The following is a 21,667-nucleotide window of genomic DNA, read 5'->3' as shown; positions in this document are numbered from 1 at the left end:
CCGTGTAAAAAGCAGAGTCCTACACGGTTCCTTGCCGTTTTTTGTGCAATGTGAATGTGTACAGTTTGTCTGAAACGGTATTTCAGGCAAACAACACAAGCACAAGCACTGATATCCACTCACTCGGCACTTACTTCCCAGTGATGAACTCCAGCTTTACTCCAGCTTTTCTCCAGCTTTACTCCGTCGAGACTTGGCAGCAACAGCAGCCGGAGGTGAGAGGACACACTCCTCCTCCCAGCAGCAGCAAGGGGACAACCGCAGCCTGTGCCCGGCCAGCCTCCGCTCCCTCTGTCATCCCCCTAGTAGCTGCGTTTTCACCTTGCTGCCTTTGAAGTGGGAGCGCTCCATCTAAAATCACCGTAGCACTTTCACCTCACTTGCACACTCTCCTCCCCCCCCGTGCTGCCGCCGCCGCCGCCACATCGCACATCCCCCCGCCCCCCGTGAAGATACTCAGCGGCAGCAGCAGCACGGCCACCGGCAGCAAAAGGAGGTGAGTGTACACTCTCCTCCCCCCCGTGCTGCCGCCGCCGCCACATCGCACATCCCCCCGCCCCCCGTGAAGATACTCAGCGGCAGCAGCAGCACGGCCACCGGCAGCAAAAGGAGGTGAGTGTACACTCTCCTCCCCCCCGTGCTGCCGCCGCCGCCACATCGCACATCCCCCCGCCACCCGTGGAGATACTGCCCATGGAGCAGGTGAGCGCCGGGGAGCCCCCCCCCCCGCCTAGGGCGCTCCGGTGCTTAGCACCGGCCCTGCCCAGCACAGGTATCCGGTCACATAATGACAGGCAATGGTCACACTCTGCATTGAAACGTGTTCAGAATGAAACGTTTCAACTGCAATGTGAATGACCTTAAACCTGCATTTAAAACGGTAATGTGGCCACTATTAAGGCTCTGACCCGTTTTAATTACCGGTTTAAAATACCGGTTTTTAAAACGGGTCTGCGATGTGAAAGTGGTATAAGATGCAGATACGCGTTGACAATAAACAGTGCGTGGACACCTATGTTTTGGTTTTGATTCAAACTCTCCGTTGTGTTTTGGTTTTGGCCAAAGCACCTTCAAGTCTTTTGGTTCATTAATCATTAATTTAAAAAAATAGCAAAAATAACAAATAATGATAAAAATCAAAAGTCGTGTGATTTTTGCAATCAAAATCCTGAGTTGACTAGTAGTGAACCATTCACATACAGTGTTAATGCCTAAGCTTGCGCATCCCCAGAGGCACACAGTGCTGTGTATATATACCTGTATATGCTGTGCTCTTTGCACTTTCCTTCCCAATAACTACTACATCAACCCCATGATCTACAACTGCCAGCGGTACACCATCGCAGGGTTCATATAATGCATAAAGTGCAATCCGGTAGCAATAAAAACCAACAGGTTACAGCCTACAACCAATACACCCTCAAATAATGTATATTTCAATACAGCTGTGCCCTGTATAAGTGACTAATTAATGAGTCCAGGATGAATGGTTTGATGTGGCGCCATCTGTTGGCTACAAAGAGCTGCTGCATCTTTACATTTTTAAAAGGAATTTGAATCTCAGAAAGTAAAATGTCTTTAATTTTTATTAGCGATATTCTTTACCTTGAGGGAATATTCCACACACCTAAATCCCTCCTCTAATACCATCTCTGATTTACCTGCCATCTATGGATTAAGCCAGGGGTGACCAAACATGTCCTCAAGTCAGGCAACGTTGGATCTATAGTAGGAATGAATGCAGCATGTTTGAAAATGTGACAGTTAGTAATGACTACAGCTGTGCACGAGCTTGGTGATTTGGAAAACGTGGACAGTTGGTAGATCTGGAGGATCGGTTTGGCCATCCCTGGATTAAGCCTTTTACCAATATCTACAGAGCATAATAAATATATAGCTTATGTCAGTAGATATTTACAAAGTTGTCAGAAAAACATACAGTATTTGTAGTGTTAGCAATCTTCTCTGCCAACAGCATTGTGGGGGTGATCAAATTTTTGCTTGCAAAATTATGGGAACACCGGACGTTGTTCTTGGAAATCCATGATTAACTCTATTGTTTATGTAAGGCACAACTAATCTTTGCAGATTTCCATAATAATGGATGTTCATGGTTACCAATTTAGGACATACTAATTAGTATATGCAATATGCAGTGTATATACAGCTACCCACACACCCAGGAAAATTATATTGTGTAAGGTTATTTCTCAATATTTTTGCTTTGGATGCACCTATTGGTTGTTTGTACTTTCTTATTTAATATTATTATTTTAGGCTGTTGGCCAAGTGTTTCCTGTTTGCCAGTTGTATATTTAGCTACTCCTGGAGTAGGTAGGATGTATTAGTTTCTTTAGACACAACAATCATATAAAATGTCTTCTTAGGACCTTGGACATTTTTAGATTTGTCAACAAATAACTGCAGGATGTTTTACTTAAAAAGAACCGAGATCAGAACTGAAAGTAATGTGTGTCATGCAGGGGAATCAGTTACTGTGCTCTGCTTGCTCACTAGAGGGCGCCAAATGCATGCAGCTTCCTCTGAAGATGAATCGCTCTTATCTTGCATCAGAGATAACAGAAATGTGTGCTTTTACCTACAAGTAAAATAGATAACAAAGCACGTTCAAAAACATTGCTTGCTCAGATTGAACCGGCCAACAGTTTATATAAAAAAAATTCAATGCTGGTGTTTTATTCAAACTTTTATTACGCTTTTTAGGATTTCAGCACCTTCACAGCTATCCAAAACCAAACAGAACACCTCAACTAAGCAGCATGCATTTATTTATATAATTGCTATAGGCTTAATAATCAGCACAAGCGATATAATGACAAAACAATATAAAGATATCTATAGAAAATACATAAAGTATATAAAAACAATAACTGCCTTACATGTATTATTATATTTCTAGTTAAAAGCCTGTCAAAATGATGGCTTAGTCCCTATCTGCTCCTACCTCCAATCTCTGTCTTCACAGCTCCCTCTGTCCATATACAGCAAGTTTGAAACAGATCATTTTGCTTTCACTTTCTTTTAAGGAGTCATTTGAGCCATCGAGTGGCCTCTAGTGGTCACTGGAGGTACTTCACCTCAGAGATGAGGATTTTTACATATGTGTATATAGGACGGATGCTGAGTTTTACTTACACCAAATTGATTATAATAAAATGCTCAAATGTACTGTTCTTATGTCTAGAAAACAGGCAGCGAGTATATGTTGCTATACAGATTTGTGTGCATCTGATGCTGATGAGTGCTTGTGACTGGAGAGGTGGGACATAAGAAGGGGAGCGGGGCTAATGTAGCCCATCTTAAAAAGATGTATAATTTGCTGGATTTAGGGGTTGTACATTGTTAAGGATAGACGCCAGCACTAGGTTACTGCTTGTGCATGTATTACGTTTATCCGAGGTAATTTTAATTGTCTTTCTTCGTTATTATATTACTCGTGAAGCCGAACAAAGAATTCTACAGGCTCAATTTGAGGGGTTTTGTCTATATTAACACCTACTAGGAAATACATATCCTACTGTAAAAAAAAAGATTTATAAAACATAGTCGATTATTCGGACCTGATCACTTATCTGCTAAATTGCAGAGCCTTGCCATCAGAGAGCCGCTGCCCCACCAGTGGAAATCCCACCCTGTGCAAAGCTGTGACAGGCAAAAATATTGCAGAATAGCTGCAAATCCATTCACAACTAGCTCCAGTGTGTACATTCACAACTAGCTCCAGTGTGTACAGTCTATGCGGAACCTAGGGCCTGATTGGTCACTGCGATAGACACAGGCTGATTGGGGCCGTAGCTAACGTTGCACGCCTTCCCTGAAGACGCCTGGGCATGCCTATGTTTTCACAAACGCCGGCTTCCTGTTAATCAACTTGCTAACGATTAAAAAAGACACCAGATTTTATTGCAGGATGGCCTCGCGCATACGTGCTACGATCCGTGTGTATCTGCAGTCGATCAATAACTAGACTGGCTGCGAAATTGCAATTCAACGATCGCGTCTGAATAACCCCCACGGTTATGAGACTCTTGTGGGTTTTTGCAACATTGCATTTCAACACCACTAATGTTTTCTTAGAGAGCGCATTTTGAGGGTGATTCTGGTTGATTTGTTAAGCAGTGAAAAATCCCTGCTTAGTGAGCCATCTAACGCCGCCCGCCAGGAGAGCGAATGCCCGCCCCCAGTCGCCGTCCAAACATCCAGGCTGCTTTGCAAATGGATGTTTTGCATACGGTGGCGAAGTCATTCAATGGTCGCTGTCCATCAAATGATTTTTCCCCTGTTCGCACATATAAGTCCGTCTTGACTGATCTATATTTGCGCCGTCTGGGTACATGAACGGGGCAGGCCTGCATATGCATGGGATACCCAGCACTTTCCTGGGTGCACCTAGCGTTTTTGTGGTTACGCCAGGAAATGCTGGGCATCCCCATGCGAACGCCCCCCTGCACGCACCCCTCCCCCTGTGCGAACTCCACGGCAACTATGCAAGTCGCCGAACCATCCACCCCTCCCCCTGTGTGAATGCCATGGTAACTATGCAAGTTGTAAAGACGTCCACACAGCAGCCCTACACATGCACATGTACGAATATTGCGCATGTGAAGAGAGCAAACATCGGTCCCCAGTGTGTACGATGTCCCAATATGAAGTGATGACCAAGTAGTAGAGGCCAAAACGTCAGCCCACATTTGGTATTAGTATATTGGAACATCTGCTTCCTCGAGTTGAAATCTAAAGTTGTACAATGTCTTTGATCTCACACCGGGGCTCCATATCTGGGGCGGTGCTATATTTCATTGGCTTTGGACAGGGATAACATTCAGTAAACATTACATGATTGGAACTGCATCCCTCCACACACTACAGATAAGGTATCTCGCACAACCTTGTATTACGCACCAGCTAAGCCTGAATGTGTCAGTGCTTTTACATAAGATCTGAAAACACTGTAGATGTTTCTACAACTACAGGCTCAAAACCTGAAGAAACCTTTGTAAAATTGCAGATATTGTGAATGCATGGGCTGAGTTTTTGTTCCCATCCCATAACATAGGTGGAGCAGGGTTTTCATTTAGCAGTCATTTAAGCACAAACTGAGTTTTAATTGATCTTAGGGGAGAGCATTTAATCCATTTTCCAACTGCACACACTGCGTATTTTATGCTTTCAGAGTCACAACATTAATTTGAAATGTTAGCAGTAAGTAATTTCACAACTACCCTATGGGTAAACAAATAGTGTGGGAAGCTAAATTAAATTGTCACTTTTATTGGACTTTCCCTGTAGCGGAGTCCACACTGTGTGAACCAGTTACTTAGAAACAAGCAAAATGAAGGAACACTTCCTAAATCAAGTTTAACCCTTTCCATGCCCGAGGGACACGCTGCACCATTAACGAATATTTATAGTGTCCGATATCTGGCATGAGAATCGCATAAAGTGTTTGCCTTCTGCCCAGAGGGCTTTGTTGCTCTTCTCAGCTGAAAATATCGTAAGGTGATTTTTTTATTTCTATTTTATTCAATTGCATTTCAGGAGCTGTAGCCAGCACAGAGGTTAAGCTGAAACTCCAGGAATTCCTCCTGAGCAAATCTGCAACAAAAGACATTTCTACAAACGGATCCAATCATTCCATTGGCCGCCATCCCAAGCTTTGGTACACGTATGTCATCTTATCTCTATGTTATTATTGATAGTTGGGACTAATTAACTATATCCAAGATGGACAAACCTACTAAGGCTCCCTTGGTCTCCAGCTGTCTGTGAATGCCACCTGATCGTAACCATTACATTTGGTTCCCAGCATTTAGGGAACTAGGACCACTAACAGTTCATGTTTTCCAGACCTCCTGTGGACATTTTAAAATGTGTCAGTTGGTAATGAAGGCACCTGTGCAGGTGATCTGGAAAACAAAATCTTTTAAGCTTCCTTGAGGTCCAAGTTTGGTCACCCATATTATATAGGGGGACTCTATCACACCTTGGAGAGGGAAAAAATGGACCACTTTCCCAAACCAACCAATCAGCTTCCAACTTTCATTTCAAATGAATGATTATTATAAGCTGATTGGCTGATTTGGACAACTTCTCCACAGTTACTGGGTATAACCACTCCCCTTATACTGTCCGAGAAGCTCACAATTTTATTTTAAAATGGCTCCTAACTTATAGCCATGGCTACTAACTTGTGGATAAATTTGTCCAGACTTGCTCTGCTGAAAATATTTTATTATTGTTTTGTTATGCTGTTATTATGTGATAGAATTTACAATAATAACAATATTACTGATTTTAGAAATATTCATTTTTACAAAGAAATGAGGTTTTAATCTGTATATCCCTAGAAATGCAGGTTCTGCTCGAGCATTGCATTGTGTAGCTGTGTGTCACATTGTCAGGTTAGTAGGCATAGAATGTATTCCATAGCTGTATTCCATTAACTCAGATAAATCCTATACCTCCAAGCACTGGCAGAATATGAAAGGGACACGTGGAATCTGTTACCTGAGACCCATGGTTGTTTAAGATGTGTAGCCCAAGGCTCTCTATTGCTTCCTGCTATATAGCCATATTGTGTAATAAGTGAATAGGAATGGATTTTGTGAAGATGGAAGTGTGGCAATCAGCGATCAAGTTCTAAAGGCATCTAAGGAATCTTTGCTTTCATAGGGGGATAATTATCAAGGCTTGGAGAGAGAAAGGTGTAAGAAATAAAATACCAACCAATCAGCCCCTCTCAGTTTTCAAATAACCAGTAAAATGTTAGGAGCCAATTGGTTGGTACTGGGTGATGTCTTTATAGGTTATACAACAAAATGTGTGTCACAGGGATGAGTGTTTTGACTTCTTAGCACCTAGATTCTAAACACTGCCTCATTTAAATCCATTATATTTCCGTTTCCCAGACTTCTTCCCTTTCAATCTAAATCCCTTTTTTCAAAAAGTACCAAACAATAAGTTGAACTAAACTTTACTGTATAGAAAGATAAAATAGGTTACTCAGTGTCCTAGGCTTAACTAAATGTAAGTATTGCTGTTAGATATAACTTAAAAAGAGAAATTTTGGTCTTAATTCAGACCTGTTCCCAAAGCAATTTTTTTTAAAGCAAATGAGCAAAACCCATGTGCAGAGAGAGTTAGATTTGGGTGGGTGTGTTCAAACTGAAATCTAAAGTGCAGTGTAAGAATAAAGCAGCCAGTATTTACCCTGCACAGAAACACAATAACTTACCCAAATCTTAATCTCTCTGCGCATGTTACATCTGCCCCACCTGCAGTGCACATGGTTTTGTCCATTTGCTAAAAAATGCGCTTTGCGATCAAGTCTGAATTAGGCCCTTTGTTATTGATTTCTGTCTGTATTTTAATTAGTATGAAATTGAGGTAATTGCCTTCGCTTCTACTTCGCCTATTAAAAATAACACTGTCACCAATAATTGGATATCATTTTGAAGTTACAGATAAAAATAAAAATATGTACCGTATATACTCGAGTATAAGTCGACCTAAATATAAGCCGAGGCACCTAATTTTACAACTAAAAAACTGGGAAAACGTATTGACTCAAGTGGGACCCTCACTCGAGTATAAGCCGAGGGGGGGTAATTTTCAGCATAAAAAATGTTCTGGAAAAAGTAGGCTTATACTCGAGTATATATGGTATGTATATATGTGTTTATATGTAATACTGTGTGTATATGTATATTTTTTTTTTTTTGGGGGGGGGGGCTACTTTAATTAAAGTCAAATCTTGTACTGTAAGATCATAATGTATGTCTATATGAACACTGTACTCCACTAATAGTATACAGGGTGGCAGCATTTGCAATATGGAAAACAGGACAAAGTGAGAGAATGAGATCCCAGTTAGCAAAGTCAACATTAACTGACAGCAGAGACCTCTAGTTATACATCTAATTCTGGTTTTGAAACACAACATTGATACGAGCAGTATTAGCACAGACACCATTTACGATAAGGAACTTTTCGCCAACTATTGATAGTGATATATGTAATAACATGAATAAAATCCAGTTTAAATAACTTATTTCATTGGGAGGATCATTTTATAGTCTTTGTTTGCATTGGCTACATATGTAAATTAATATTCCCTTTGTTTCCACAGCTACTTATTAGATGACTAGATGTAAATATTTTAGAGTAAATGTAGCTGTCCTTCATGGTTAAAGATCTAAAATTAGTGGCATCTTTGCACCTCTCTGGCTTAACGGCTACATGGAGAGCTGCAACAGTATTACAATCATAGTCTGCTGGCACTGCTTTCTCAAATCTGACAGCAAAATAAGAGCATCCACTACTGTCTCTCTTGAAGTGCCTTGATATACAGAACCTCAGCTGAAAACTGCAATTGAAGCTAAAAACAAATCTAGTCTTCTTCAGAAGTAGCTTGCGAGATGTAATTTAATTGGCGTCAATTTTCTTTTTTACATAACAATGGCACTTAATTAGGCCATTCAAATAATTGTCATGTTGTATTTCCATAAAATGTTGATTTTTTTAAGTCCATTTTTCGGGCATCTCCAGTCTACAGCTACGTAATACTGAAAGTGCTTTAAACCACGTTCGTACAAACAATGACTTATTAGGAGTCAGGCTGTAACCAGCTCAAACACATAAATGCAGACTGAGCAAGTGGCTAAAATCAGTTTGTTGATAATATCAGATAAATCATATTCTGTCTCTAGACAGTTACAATAAAATTGAAAATAAGTTTCCAAGCTATGTAACAGTATAGTATATAGTAAATCCTGAATGAATAAATAAACAAATACAGAAAATATACATTTGACAAAGTTGCATGGGTGAATTAAATGTTACAACAATTGCAACTTGTGCATTTTAAAGCAATAGTTCCATTTTACTAGTATGGCTATGACTTATGGCTGGTTAGGTGAAGTGATTATATCCTGTATCACCCCCACCCCCTCCCATCTTATTAACATTTTTTTTTAGTCACACGCAACTGTTTTAAGGGTTTGACGGTCATTTTTATGCTTAAGAAGTAGTCAGTACAATAATTTTCTGCATAATAGAACCTATTTTGCAGCACTGTGAAATAATGAAAGATAAACCGCACCCCCCCCCCCCCCAATTTGCACTGTACAACTAAGCAGGTGATTTGCATAACTAATATAATAATATACTGTAACTGACATTTGAATAATAAGAAATCACTATGGTTAACTAAAATATTGCTGGTTTCACCCTTGGTACAGTACATGTATAAGGAATGCTCTAGGTCGGCCTTTATATAGCGTGTGTATGTATTTAATGTTTAACTTCCATTGCATTATGTGACCATATTAATATGCACATTATCATACTAAAATGCATACAGGTGTGAATACAAGCGTGCAACAGATGCCTGCTAAAATGAGATCACCTCCCCATGAAAGTTGTTTTTGTAAAAAAAAATTTTTTTTTTTTACATTTTATTTGTAATATTTTTAAAAAGCTAGCTTTTGCGTGTGTGGTATTCTGGGTAATTCCCCATTTCTGACCTATATCCTGAGCCAACAATGTTTTATCCAACCACCCGGATTACATTGCCGCATTAATCAGTGGATATGACTCTGAGCACAACACACCTACACAAAAATAGGCGTATGATGTCACCAAATAGGGCTTCAACGGTTTCTGCACTTTTAAAAATGGAAAGTGACCATTAAATATTTCCTGCTACTTTGTTTTGAAATTATGCAATACTATATAAATCCATGATGAGTCAGGAAAGTGCTCACTGACTACATACGGCCCAATTTGAGTCATCTTCTGGCCTTTTTGACTCACACTGTACAAATAGGCAGGACCCAGAGGCTTCCTCCCTGTGTTTATATTAGTATGCTATATATAATATAGAGATGGGTTCTACCAGCGAAACCTGATATGCAAAACAGAAGTTGGGAAAGCTGAATACATATTTTCATTATCTCATATAATCACCCTCTGAGCCATTAATTACTGGGCTATTAATTCATATGTATTCCTGTTACAGGGCTGCACATCACACGTCACTGGATCAAAGTTCCCCTCCACTAAGTGGGACATCGCCATCATATAAATACACTTTGCCAGGAGCTCAGGATGCCCGAGACGACTTTCCTTTAAGAAAAACAGGTAGGATTTAGTCATCTTTCTGGTCCATATTCCTGAATAGCTGAGAATTACACTGGTTTACATTACAAATATTTGCTCTGTGATAGAAGTATTCCTGGTCCTGGCTTGTCTTGTTCCCCTTGCGCTTGCTTCTGCCAAGGGAAAACTTGGATTTCTTTAGAATTGTCTTTTAAAGGCAAGACAGAGGTGCCCAGACACTCCAATAGTAAATCACTACTCTATAACATACAGTAGTACTGAGGTTCTTTAAAAACATTTCCAATGACTATGATTATTGTATCTCATCTTGCAATTCTTTGTAAGTACATTGTATTATCTTGCTGCCTTCTTTATGCATTTTTCAGCTATAGCTGTGTCCGCATACATCCAGCCTTTTTGCAGGTAAAAAATCCCTTCTAGTCGTGCCATGCGATGGCGTAACTCGGTGGAGCCGATATCGTGCATCCATTAAAAAATTGTCTTATTTGCAAAATGATAAGAATAGGTATCACAAACGGGCTCTGCTGATTAAAATAATACGTGGCAGCGACCGTGGCTGCTCTGCATACGAGATGTTAGGCAACAGTTTTTTTCTAGAAATTTTCGCCAAAAAAAAATCTGCCCGATGCTAACGGAGTTGCAACGGATCTGTCAGCTCACGCGCACCGGGCATCTTCCATTGCACGCATCTGTATATAACCAGACATTCTTATACTGTACATACATGTTGCATAGCATTGACTTTTATATGTTTCAGCACAATAAGATGAATTAACCATGCCTAATATTCTGAATACACAAATAAAAGGTCAAGGGGTTTATTAATGGGTTTGGGTCATAGGGTCGACATTAATTAGGTTGACATCGTCAACAGTTCAATGCAAGGAATAGGTTGACATGAAAACAGTCAACATGAGTAAGGTCGACATGAGTTTTTTCATTTTTTGTGTGTGTCCACATAAGTCGACATGGACGCTGTTAAAGTGTACCGAGTCCCCTCGGATGGCTCGCTTCACTCGCTATGCTTCGGGCACGATGCCTCACTATACTTTTATATTCTGCCTCTATGTTCACGTGGATAATTAACAATGAAAAACGTCTTTTTTTATGTTGACATTTTCCATGTCGACATATTGCTTGTGTCGACCTTTTGACCAAAGTCGACCTAATAGAACCATGTTGACCTTCTAGAACAGGACTGGGCAATAAGCGGCTCTCCAGATGTTGAGGAACTACACATCCCAGCATGCCTTGTGTCATTTGCAGGGTGGTCAAATAGCAAAACTAAGGCAAGGCATGCTGGGATGTGTAGTTCCTCAACAGCTATGTAGTTCCTCAACAGCTGGAGGGCCGCTTATTGCCCACCCCTGTTCTAGAACATAATAGATAGGATCTGATGAGTTGCTATGGGCAACATCCTATCTTCAATAGAACTCCCATCTTAGTAAATTTACCCCCAAGACTGTTACCCATGTAACAGCCTTTCAGGCACTTGACGTTTGTAAAATAAATATAACAACCCTTATCCCTCTCCTAAGAAGTTGGCATGGTGATTTATGTCGGACTGGTTAATGATGACGACATCTGTCTAGACTTCATGCTGCTCAGGGATAAATGCAGGATTTCTAGACAAATGGTCCTCATGCCCCTATGCCCAACAGCATGTCATCCATATGCCTTGCTGCCCACTGGTGTTTCTCTCACGTGCCCTGTATTCCGCTAGTGTCCCCCTTGCTGTCTTCCATCGCCACTGCTGCCCTGTCACTGTAGCCACTGAGAGTGTGATCACTGTGATAGTCTTCTGGCACCAGCTAACACAAAATTTCTGCTGTCTCCGTAGAGAGACGTGCAGGGGGTATCATTGGGCAAATGGCATGCTGACTGAGAGTGACGGAGTAGGCCCTGTGGTGGTTATGAATTTAAGATATCAAATAATGCCCAAACATTCATTATAAGGAGAGAAAGCTGATGTTAGTTTTCATGAGCAGATGGTTACGATAATTCTCAGCCACTGGCAGCTGCTATATGATAGTAGAAGTTACAGCACATGACAAGTGGAAGATGCAGCGGACTGCGGTTATAATATGTGACGTGGAACATCAAAATAAACGACATCAGAATCTGAATTAGTTGAGTTCATTCAAAATTTGCTCTGTAGAAATACTGACCATAATAAACACATTTCTAGGTACTTATGTAGTATCTGGGCTGCCGATTTTTTGATTGTATGCCTTAAGTTAAGGCATACAATCAGATGCGATGCGATGCGATATCGCATCGCATCGCATCGCATCGCATCCGATATCGGATGCGATGACCCGATTTTTCCATAGGAATCAATGTTAAAATGATTCCTATGGAAAAATGGGTCCTTTTCATACCCCTACTATCCAAGTGGGCATGGAGTTGGATATAAACCTGTGGCGAGCGTAGCGAGCCACCGAGCCCGAAGCGTGGCGAGCGAAGCGAGCCCCGCGAGGGGACGGTATTCGTCCCCTCGCGGGGCTCGCTTCGCTCGCCACGCTTCGGGCTCGGTGGCTCGCTACGCTCGCCACAGGTTTATATCCAACTCCATGCCCACTTGGATAGTAGGGGTATGAAAAGGACCCATTTTTCCCATTGAATTCCATGTTAAAATGGACTCAGTCCATTTTAACATTGATTCCTATGGAAAAATCGGGTCATCGCATCGCATCGCATCGCATCGAATCGCATGGTCGCATGCGATGCGATGCGATCTCCCGATCCGACCCGATTTAGAAATCGGCAGCCCAGATACTACATAAGTACCCATTTCTAAAACTACGTGCCGACATTTAAACATTTATACCTTTACAAGTGGTTACGTAACCAAAAAATTTTTGAAACGTTGAGCAAAATTGTTACAGCCGAGGGGCGGGGAGGTGTGTGCCTCAACGGAACAGCAAAATATTCTGCTTTACTGTGCGTCACATAGTAAATAGACTATATCACTTCTCTTTGATGTCCAATACAGAAAGAGGTCTGGTTGCTGTTTTATGCTCCACCGGGAATCAAGTATGTCCTTCCCTATATTTTTTGATGGACATCGTGTTTGCATCAAGTGAAACTTACTGGACTCCTGCTGGGAACTTGAATAGGTGTAGAAATCTCTGTACCCTAAAAAGCATCTGAGCCGCAGCTATTGATGTTTAATGGTAGTGGCATTTGAAAGGAATACATGTCCCCAATGCAATGCTTATCAGAACCTAAGAGTGGGGAATTTGGCCTTTAGGTTTACCCTGCGTCCATTTGTGTTACATAGAAATCGGCTGATCTCTTAAACAGATGAAAAGAAGTAGACACTGAGAATGAATCGTGAAGGATTATTGCTCATATAGTTTCCATTATGTTGGGTAAATACGGGGGCAGGGAGAACCTTTGCGTTCCAGCTGTGCAGCTGATTATATAGCAGCTACATGTACCATTAGCCAGTGTTCCCCTTAAAGGACTCCTGCAGAGAGTGGTGTGTTGCAGTTGGCCACCAATTATAAATACTACATGGGTTATTTCCTTCAAGCGAGATTGTTAAAACAGTGTAACATAAAGTAGCTATTCATCGATTACTCAGTATAAAATACCAAGAAATTCATATAAATACATTGTATAGAGAACACTATTCTGACAGGGTTCTGGATCTGCTATAAGCCCACATACATAAGTTCCCTTATGTACAATAATTTGAGCGGCGGTTTTGCACTTTAGTAAATAATTGGTGTCCTTTTGTGCTATGGAACCTGTAGTGCACATAATGTAGATGTACTAACACTGGTCGCACCGAGTAGGATCCATCTCTGTGCATGGAGGCACATGGCGAGTTATTGCATACAGCGCATATGCAGATGTGAAAGTACACCCATTTGCATATATATACCCTTTTCTCAGCCTGTTTCTGATGGTTTTCCTGCACCTAGTATGGGGCGTTAATACTATATACAGTTTACGTGACACAGACTGACATTCAAAAACAATTTTAAAAGCTACTTAAAGCAGATAAAGCCCAATTTATATGAGCACCAATATCCTTGACCACGCATGCTTTCCCCCTATTACTGATCCTCTTAGAGCTAAGTAGTATATTTAAGAACTAATGATATTCTAGTTATCACTCATTGCTAATTTTAAATGGGGCTCCAACCAATCAGCTCCTTACTGTGATGTAGTTGAAAAATAACACAAGCTGATTGGTTGGGCAACATTTCTGATTAGTAATGAGTGCTAACTAGAATATCACTCATTTTTAACTGTTTGCCTACAGGACCTCTGCACCTAGATATTGTCACTTTTTGCATAGTGTACACATTAAATAGTGAAGGAAAAGGAGACATTAAAGAAACCTAGCCAGGTTCTAGATCAGAAGTGGTAATACTAAGGCAAGGTCAGATGCCACATGTTTCTTTCTCATTTAAATGTGCCATTATTAATGGCATTTTATTTATTTCACTGTTCCATTAGCAAGAACTGTGACTGCTAGCCTATCCCGGACCCTAACAACCTATTGTCCAGCTTAGAGACACAGACAAATGGAAAACATAAAATATAATGTAATATACAAAGCATTAAGGTGATCTATGCATTGTATATATCATAATTGGTGGGTGTACTGTAGTTGGCATCCTATCCCTCATGATTCCAGGCTGCAGGGGGGGGGGGTGTTAGACTGCAGGAGGGGAGGTTAGGCTTCAGGGGGAGGGTTAGGTTTAGGCTGCTGGGAGAGGGGAGGGTTAGACTGTGGGGGTAAGGATTAGTGTTAGCAGAGCCATCTTAACAGCATTGTGGGCCCCAGCAAAGAAATGCAATTTGGGCCCCTCAACACCCATTCATCACAAAAAAATGTAAACAACAACAAAAAAATCATAACACACCCAGTGAATGGCATTATCAGTAATGGGATCCTGTACCCAACCCTAACCATCTAAATAATATAGGAACTAAATTACTATTCAATTCTATAATGTTAAAGTTAATTCATTGAATTCAATGTTAGTTTAATTGTATATTCCTAACATAAAATCATAGCATATTCCTGTAAGTAGATAAGATAATGTAATAAAGTGATACGGTCAATTTACCTACAATCAAAATCCCGACGGTCAAAATACCGACAACCATTGCCCGACGGTCAAAATACCGACAAGGTCAAAATACCGAAATGATTTTTTATTCATTGAAACCGACTTGTACATACTTAACCATCCCAGTGGACATAGTGTCCACTGGGATGGTTAAGTGACATAGGAGGTTATTCTGATCGGTGCGGCCAAACGTGCGTACGTTCCATATTAGCGTACGCTCTCCGTACGCGGCCGTTGGGGTTAAGTCCACCCACAAATCAGCCGCATACGTACGGCCAGAAACAACGTCGAAGGGGAGTGGCGTACAATTGAGCGTACGCCAACGTACACGGACGGACCAGCCCTTACACTCCGACAACTGGCGTACAACAAAGCGTACGCCACCGTTTACGGACGTCTCTCGTCCGTCTTCCCACCGACTTCTTGCGGCTATCTGAGCGTACGCCAGCTTGCACGGACGGGTCCCTATTGTTTTCAATAGAAAACTCAGCTTATGTCCCCGCTCGTGAGAGTGAGCGTACGCCCGTGTACGCTGGCATACCCTTCACATATATGGACCTGCAAATCTTGCCTTTCAACTACAATTCTGACAATTAATTAATTATTCTAATTGTTATTCAATTATTGTTTTCTATTAACTCAATTGAGGATTTTGCGCAAAATAGTGGGCATGGGCTTAAAACATTGCTGAAACATCCTTTGTAGGTGTTAGATGTGGTTTATGTTATTGTATCATAAATACAAAACCTATGTTTGTATTAGAGTGAACACGTTGACACATGTCGACTTGTGTAGATTGAGTGTGCTACTGTGTAAAGTCTATGAAAGCACGTAGTGAATGTGTATAACTGTTTAACAAATACCTACCTTAGCATATATAAGCAGGTCTTAAAAAGATTCGTACCTTAAATTAAACAAACCTTTAAATGTAGAGAAGTATAGAAAGATAAGCTTCCAATGTGTTTAAGTGCTGTGTGTGGCTTGCAGGTAGTGAAATCATGGTTTTGACTTAATAGAATGCAGCATTGCTTATTACATTCAGGTGTATGTGTTTGAGTAGTAATCAGCGTAAATTAGCAAACCCAGGCGCACGCTGGCATGCGGTATCTGTAGGGGTGGTCTGAGGTGGCGGTTGGCGGCCGCCTGTTTTGTGTCCGAAATGAACGGTGCTTTAGGCGATCGTGCGGTAGTAGCACCGTTCATTTTTGGTGCACACCCCCGTGTACACCCATATTTACGCCCATTTTCCCTCATTATTTCGGCCGCTCCCCTCAACACGCCCCTATGCCGCCCCCAATGCCCGTACTCTCGCGTACAGGTTTTTTCGCACGGAGAGACCCGTCCGTAAGCGTTGTGGGGTGTTCGCGCCTGCGCATTGGCGATTGTACGCATGCGCAGATCATGAAAAACCCCGGAACGTACGCGTACGGCCCGGCCGCACCAACCAGAATAAGGCCCATAGTGTGCTGAGCGAAGCGAGGCACCATGCCCGAAGCACGGGGTTCATGTCGACTTATGTCAACATACAGACCCCAAAAAATATGAAAAACATGTGTCTAATTTTTGACCTGTCTATATATTAAATGTAGGTACTTTGACCATGTCGGTATTTTGACCTTGTCGGTATTTTGATCGTCGGGCAATTGCTGTCAATATTTTGACCATCGAGATTTAGATTGTAGGTAAATCATACCGAACCCGTAATAAATGATTCCATGGTACGTACTTCATATTGTAAGGATGTAAGGAATCCTTGGCATTCCATAACAAGGTTATGAAGTGAATCCAGAGTCTGCTGCAATATTCATATTCTGGAGGAAACACTTCACTAAAGCAGAGGAGTTTCAGCTATTTCTCATGAAACATTTTTATTGGTCATGTAGAAGTGAGAAATGTGCTGCATTACACTTGCGAGATGTATAAGGGATTATAATTCATTGACTATAACTAATTTCATTAACATGACAGTTTAACAACATGCAGAACTACCCTGTTTACCTATTAAATCACAATTAGAAAAATAGAGCTAATTCTAGCCCTTAGCAACATAACCCTTATGTCTTTATGCTGCTTTCTGCAGGAAGAGAAACAGGAACCCCGACACGAGTCAATTGACCCTTTGCACATGTATGTAGCCATAAGGCTTTGCTCAAGGCTCCGAAGACAATGTACGACTGTCTTGCTTATTTGTACATAGGACAGACAGTGATGTTCCACGTACCTCGTACAGTGATGGACAGGCAGAAATGTGTAACCCTTGCCCCTAAAGGTTAAGCCTTCTTTCCCTCGCCCATGGGCAATAAAAGACTTATTTCACCAAGTCAGTAGTATAGAAAGGCTACCCTAGGGTTATAACACTGCACAGCTTCAGGCTTCTCACAGCACCTCGCTAATGGACTATCTGCTATAAAACATCATTTCTTTGTTCCCAGCGCTTTGGCCACAATACAATTAAACTTAATGGCTTTCTTTTCCTTTTTACTAAAATAATAAACTATTAGAGCTAAATTTACTACAGTGTGAGTTTTTAGAAGTGAAAGATTGTAATTATCATTTATTTAGCACCTTGTATTTATTTATTAATTAACAGTTTCTTATATAGCGCGGCATATTCCGTTGCCCTTTACAATTGGAGACAGTGATACACCAAACTGGGTATTTACAGATAGTCAAAAAGGTAGGCGGGCCCTGCTTGCAAGTCTACACTCTATAGTTAGAGGATATCTAAAAAAATAAAGACTCAGACTTTAGGAAATTTACCCCATATAGTTAATTTATTGTAGAAAAGCTAGTTTTACACAGCTGAGGGAGTATATGCTGCATGTACATAATAAATATTGGAAGATTATAGTTCTACACATTTTAAAATATATTGCTTGTGGGCTGCATGGTATCTGTCTGGGTCAGGACTAGGCAACCGGTGGGCGAGCTTCCACGTTACTGTGGAACTACAACTATGGAAGGCATTCAGTTGCGGTATTTTATAGCGGATTCACTTTTTTGTGCATTTTGCGTAAAAAGTGTTGCAAAAACAGTTTTCCGCCATTATGCGTGCTCAGGTTTTTCGACTCATCCAATTGTGCGAAAATTAGATTTGTCCGATAATTATTCCTGGCAAAACCAAAGAAAAGTTAGGAGTAAATGGGGAAACTTGCCTGTACCCTGAAAAAAAGGATAACAGTATAGAAGTGTATTAGTTGTAATAATAATAAATAATACAAGGGGTACTTAAATTGGGTCAAATGGCTGTTATATAAAAAAAAATTCAAAGTAAAAATATTTAGAAAAGTGTTTTTCTGCAAAATAAGTGCTCATATTAATATTAAATTAGGGGTACATAAAAATGTGTTTAAATATATAACTAGGACATTTTCAGCTATTAAAAAAAAATACAAAAAAAAAAATTACTTCCACCTGCAAGTCCACAACCAACCACAATTGTCCGACCCATAAGGCACTGCAATATACCTGTCTCATACCTTGTACCCCAAATTCCATACATGTCATTATTAGCCAAGAAAAATTTAAAACTTCTGTCTAATTAGTTATTAAAGGCATGCCCCATGGTTTAATGCTCCCAACATATTTACCTTAAAACAGGGATTTTCCTCTACTTTTTCACCTGCTCATGAGGTGGTAAAAATAAATTTGCATTAAACCTACTGTATGGAGAATTATTTCTGTTAATTTTTCATGGACACTCAGATAATGGTTTTTCACAATTCAGGATTAACACGTTTTTTTTTTACGAAAATGGGATTTTGCGGACAGTTGCATTCCTCCCATTGGATATGACAGTATACCTACATCTGCGTACAGCTATAAATCAGGCCCTTTCATCTGTACTTTTTTAGATTTTATGCTTTCTTTAATGTGGAAGAAGATTTTGTATCGGTGGCATTTTTAGATCTGAATTTCCATGTGGTTTACCCAACAATTAGTGAAATTATTTTATGGCATATTTATTAAATAATATTTACGAGAACCACAATCCCTGGTTCTATCATGTAGGGACCACAGCAGATAACTCCTGTCTCTGCCATGGTCCTTCCATTTCTAACTGTAAAGCAGCACCCATACTTTAAAACTACTACACCACGCAGCTTGAGGCACAGACACAGGCAGCGGGGCTGGAGAGTGAGCACGCGGACGGGTGCAAAGACAGCCAGGAGGACATGCTCCCTCTTCAATCTCCTATACTGGAGTGAAGATGACGCTCGCCCGGTCGTCACTATACAGTGTCCGGATCTCGCGAGCTCCGGAAAGGTGCACTCCGAGCCTGGGCGGGAAAAACTAAATAGACTCGGAAGCGCGTTCGGATTGGGGGGTGTTCAGGGGTGTTTGGATTCCCCAATCCGAATGCGCTCATCCCTACTTTCATATTTATTGTATCTTTTCAGCTCCCAATAAAACATGCTGAACCAAGGAGCTGAGTGATAGCGTAACTCTGATTTTCCTGGTTACTGGGGTGGGCTGTCATCTGAGTTTGTCACCTGGCAAGAGCATTTTGCTAAATTTGCATGAAAATAAATGTTCATCAGAATCAGTTTTATTGGCCTGGGATACTCGTGTATACTAGGAACTTTTTGTGGTACATTGCATCACCAAGAAGGAACATGGAGGGGAATGTTGTGATTTTAGGCATAAAAATGTATCAAATTGTAATAAATATGCCCTTTTGTCACTAATAGTTTACAAAATGACATTGTTTTTATATCATTTACATCTGACATGTAAGTAGTCACACATTATTCTCATCACATGTATTCCTCCTACCTATATATATATACACAGATGGAGCCGGCATTATCTTTGCCCGGCGCTCGCCAGAGACTCCTCTCCGGTGTGCGCTGGCGATAGACACTGGGACGCGTGTGTGTCTCACGCGCACACGCGTCCCAGTATCACGGTGGCTGGGCAGCGTCTCCCTGCCCGTCCCTGCTTCGGGTAGACGCTGCCCAGTTCGGGGGGGGGGGGTGTCGGGCGGCGAGGGGAACCGGTGGTGACGGCGGGGGAGGCAGCGGGGGCCCCCGCCAAGCTCCGTTGGCACGGGGCGCGCAAGCATCTCGTGCGAGCTCGCCCCTGGCGGTAGCCGGCCGCTGGTGGGGGATGGCAATAGAATAGCCATCCCCTGCAAGGATGGATCCGGCTCCATCTGTACACTGATATCTGGAAGAGGGTTTAAGTTAAGGGTAGGCAACAGTTGGGTACTTACCGGGATGCAGCTGTTGGTCTTCTGACCACCTGGCACACATATTATTCCATTTTGAACTCCTAGCCAGTGTAGATTTAAGTCCATTACTGAAGAGCATTGTTCCGTTTGTAGCATAATATTGGTGACTTCTATGGAACATCTTTTGTAGAGAAAAAAAAATATGGACTGAAGTACCAACCATTACCAAATCAGCCCACAACTGTCATGTTACAGATGGGGTTTGAAACATGCCAGTTAGGAGCTGATTGGTACTTTATCTATCCCCACTGTATCTCTTTCGAAGTTTTGATAAATATCCCTCTCAAAACCATAGAACCACCACAACTGAAGCCTAAATAAAAATATTGAAACCCTATTTGAGGAGGCCAGTCTTCCACATAGAGCAGTAAATTTGTGGGATTAAACATTACTTTTGAGAATGGAGAATATTGATTCACCATGATCCAGTGGGGAAAGGTTGTCAGGGATGATAATCTGTTCTAAGGCTTCATTTCCGCTTGCTATCTCCACCGGAGGTGACATGTACAGTACACATTAAGTAACATTTTTTTGTAACTTTTAGATAAGCCATTTCTGGTCCGAGCATATCCCTTTCATTTTTACAAAGTAAACCCGTATTTCTGTCCCATAACTTTATAACATTGTTTCTGTAGAGCCTTCTCGCCATATTCTGATTACCTCTTTTATTTATGACTCTCCTTGAAAGGGAAAGGGCTCTCCTCACACTCAGCGATTAATGTTTTTACAGTATGTAACTTTACAAAGCAAAGGCTGAGAGCTCCACTTCAATGCAGTATCTGATGTGGGTACAGATTTGGGATTGTTAGCAGTTATTTGTTGTTTGTTTTACTCGTTGCTAAACGTGGTAATTAATTGTAAGTGGATAATCTGCACAATCAGGCAGAGAGGTCACACTTCATTGTTGTAGCCAGAGGGGACACTAACTCTAGGAAATAGCAATAATGTCCTGCATTAGGCCTCCCCTGCTAAAACTGATGTTTCCCAACATACGGAGTGAATTTGGTTTTTATAAATTCGTCTTCTCACGGTCAGTATGAAGGGCCATGTACACTGGCATTCACATTATGGGAATTGTAGGCTAGGTGGTTATAAATAATAACATACCGATCATTTCTGTATTATTGCCTGTTGTTGTCCTTCTTTTTGTAATGACAATTTATGCTAATAGACTTTTAGCTTTATAGGTGCTATGACCCCT

General features: G+C 41.1%; 1 protein-coding gene across 8 annotated transcripts in view; it reads left to right on the top strand.

Annotated features, from left to right (window-relative positions):
- The window catches only part of HDAC9 (histone deacetylase 9), a 468,252-nt gene that overhangs the window by 390,889 nt on the left and 55,696 nt on the right, over positions 1-21,667 (top strand). For 7 of the 8 annotated variants that reach the window (XM_083189144.1, XM_083189142.1, XM_083189146.1 and 4 more), the window contains 2 exons: positions 5,560-5,686; positions 10,040-10,161. In XM_083189144.1, coding sequence (XP_083045270.1) covers positions 5,560-5,686; positions 10,040-10,161 — 249 coding nt within the window. The remainder of the gene's footprint in view (positions 1-5,559; positions 5,687-10,039; positions 10,162-21,667) is intronic. The other variant, XM_083189143.1, reaches the window with a different exon arrangement.

Source organism: Crinia signifera, chromosome 5 (genome assembly GCF_055691185.1).
Source record: "Crinia signifera chromosome 5, ASM5569118v1, whole genome shotgun sequence".
In the NCBI taxonomy this organism is placed as follows: Eukaryota; Metazoa; Chordata; class Amphibia; order Anura; family Myobatrachidae; genus Crinia; species Crinia signifera.
The sequence above is the reverse complement of the archived record's forward strand: the minus strand, read 5'-3'. Positions and strand labels throughout refer to the sequence as shown.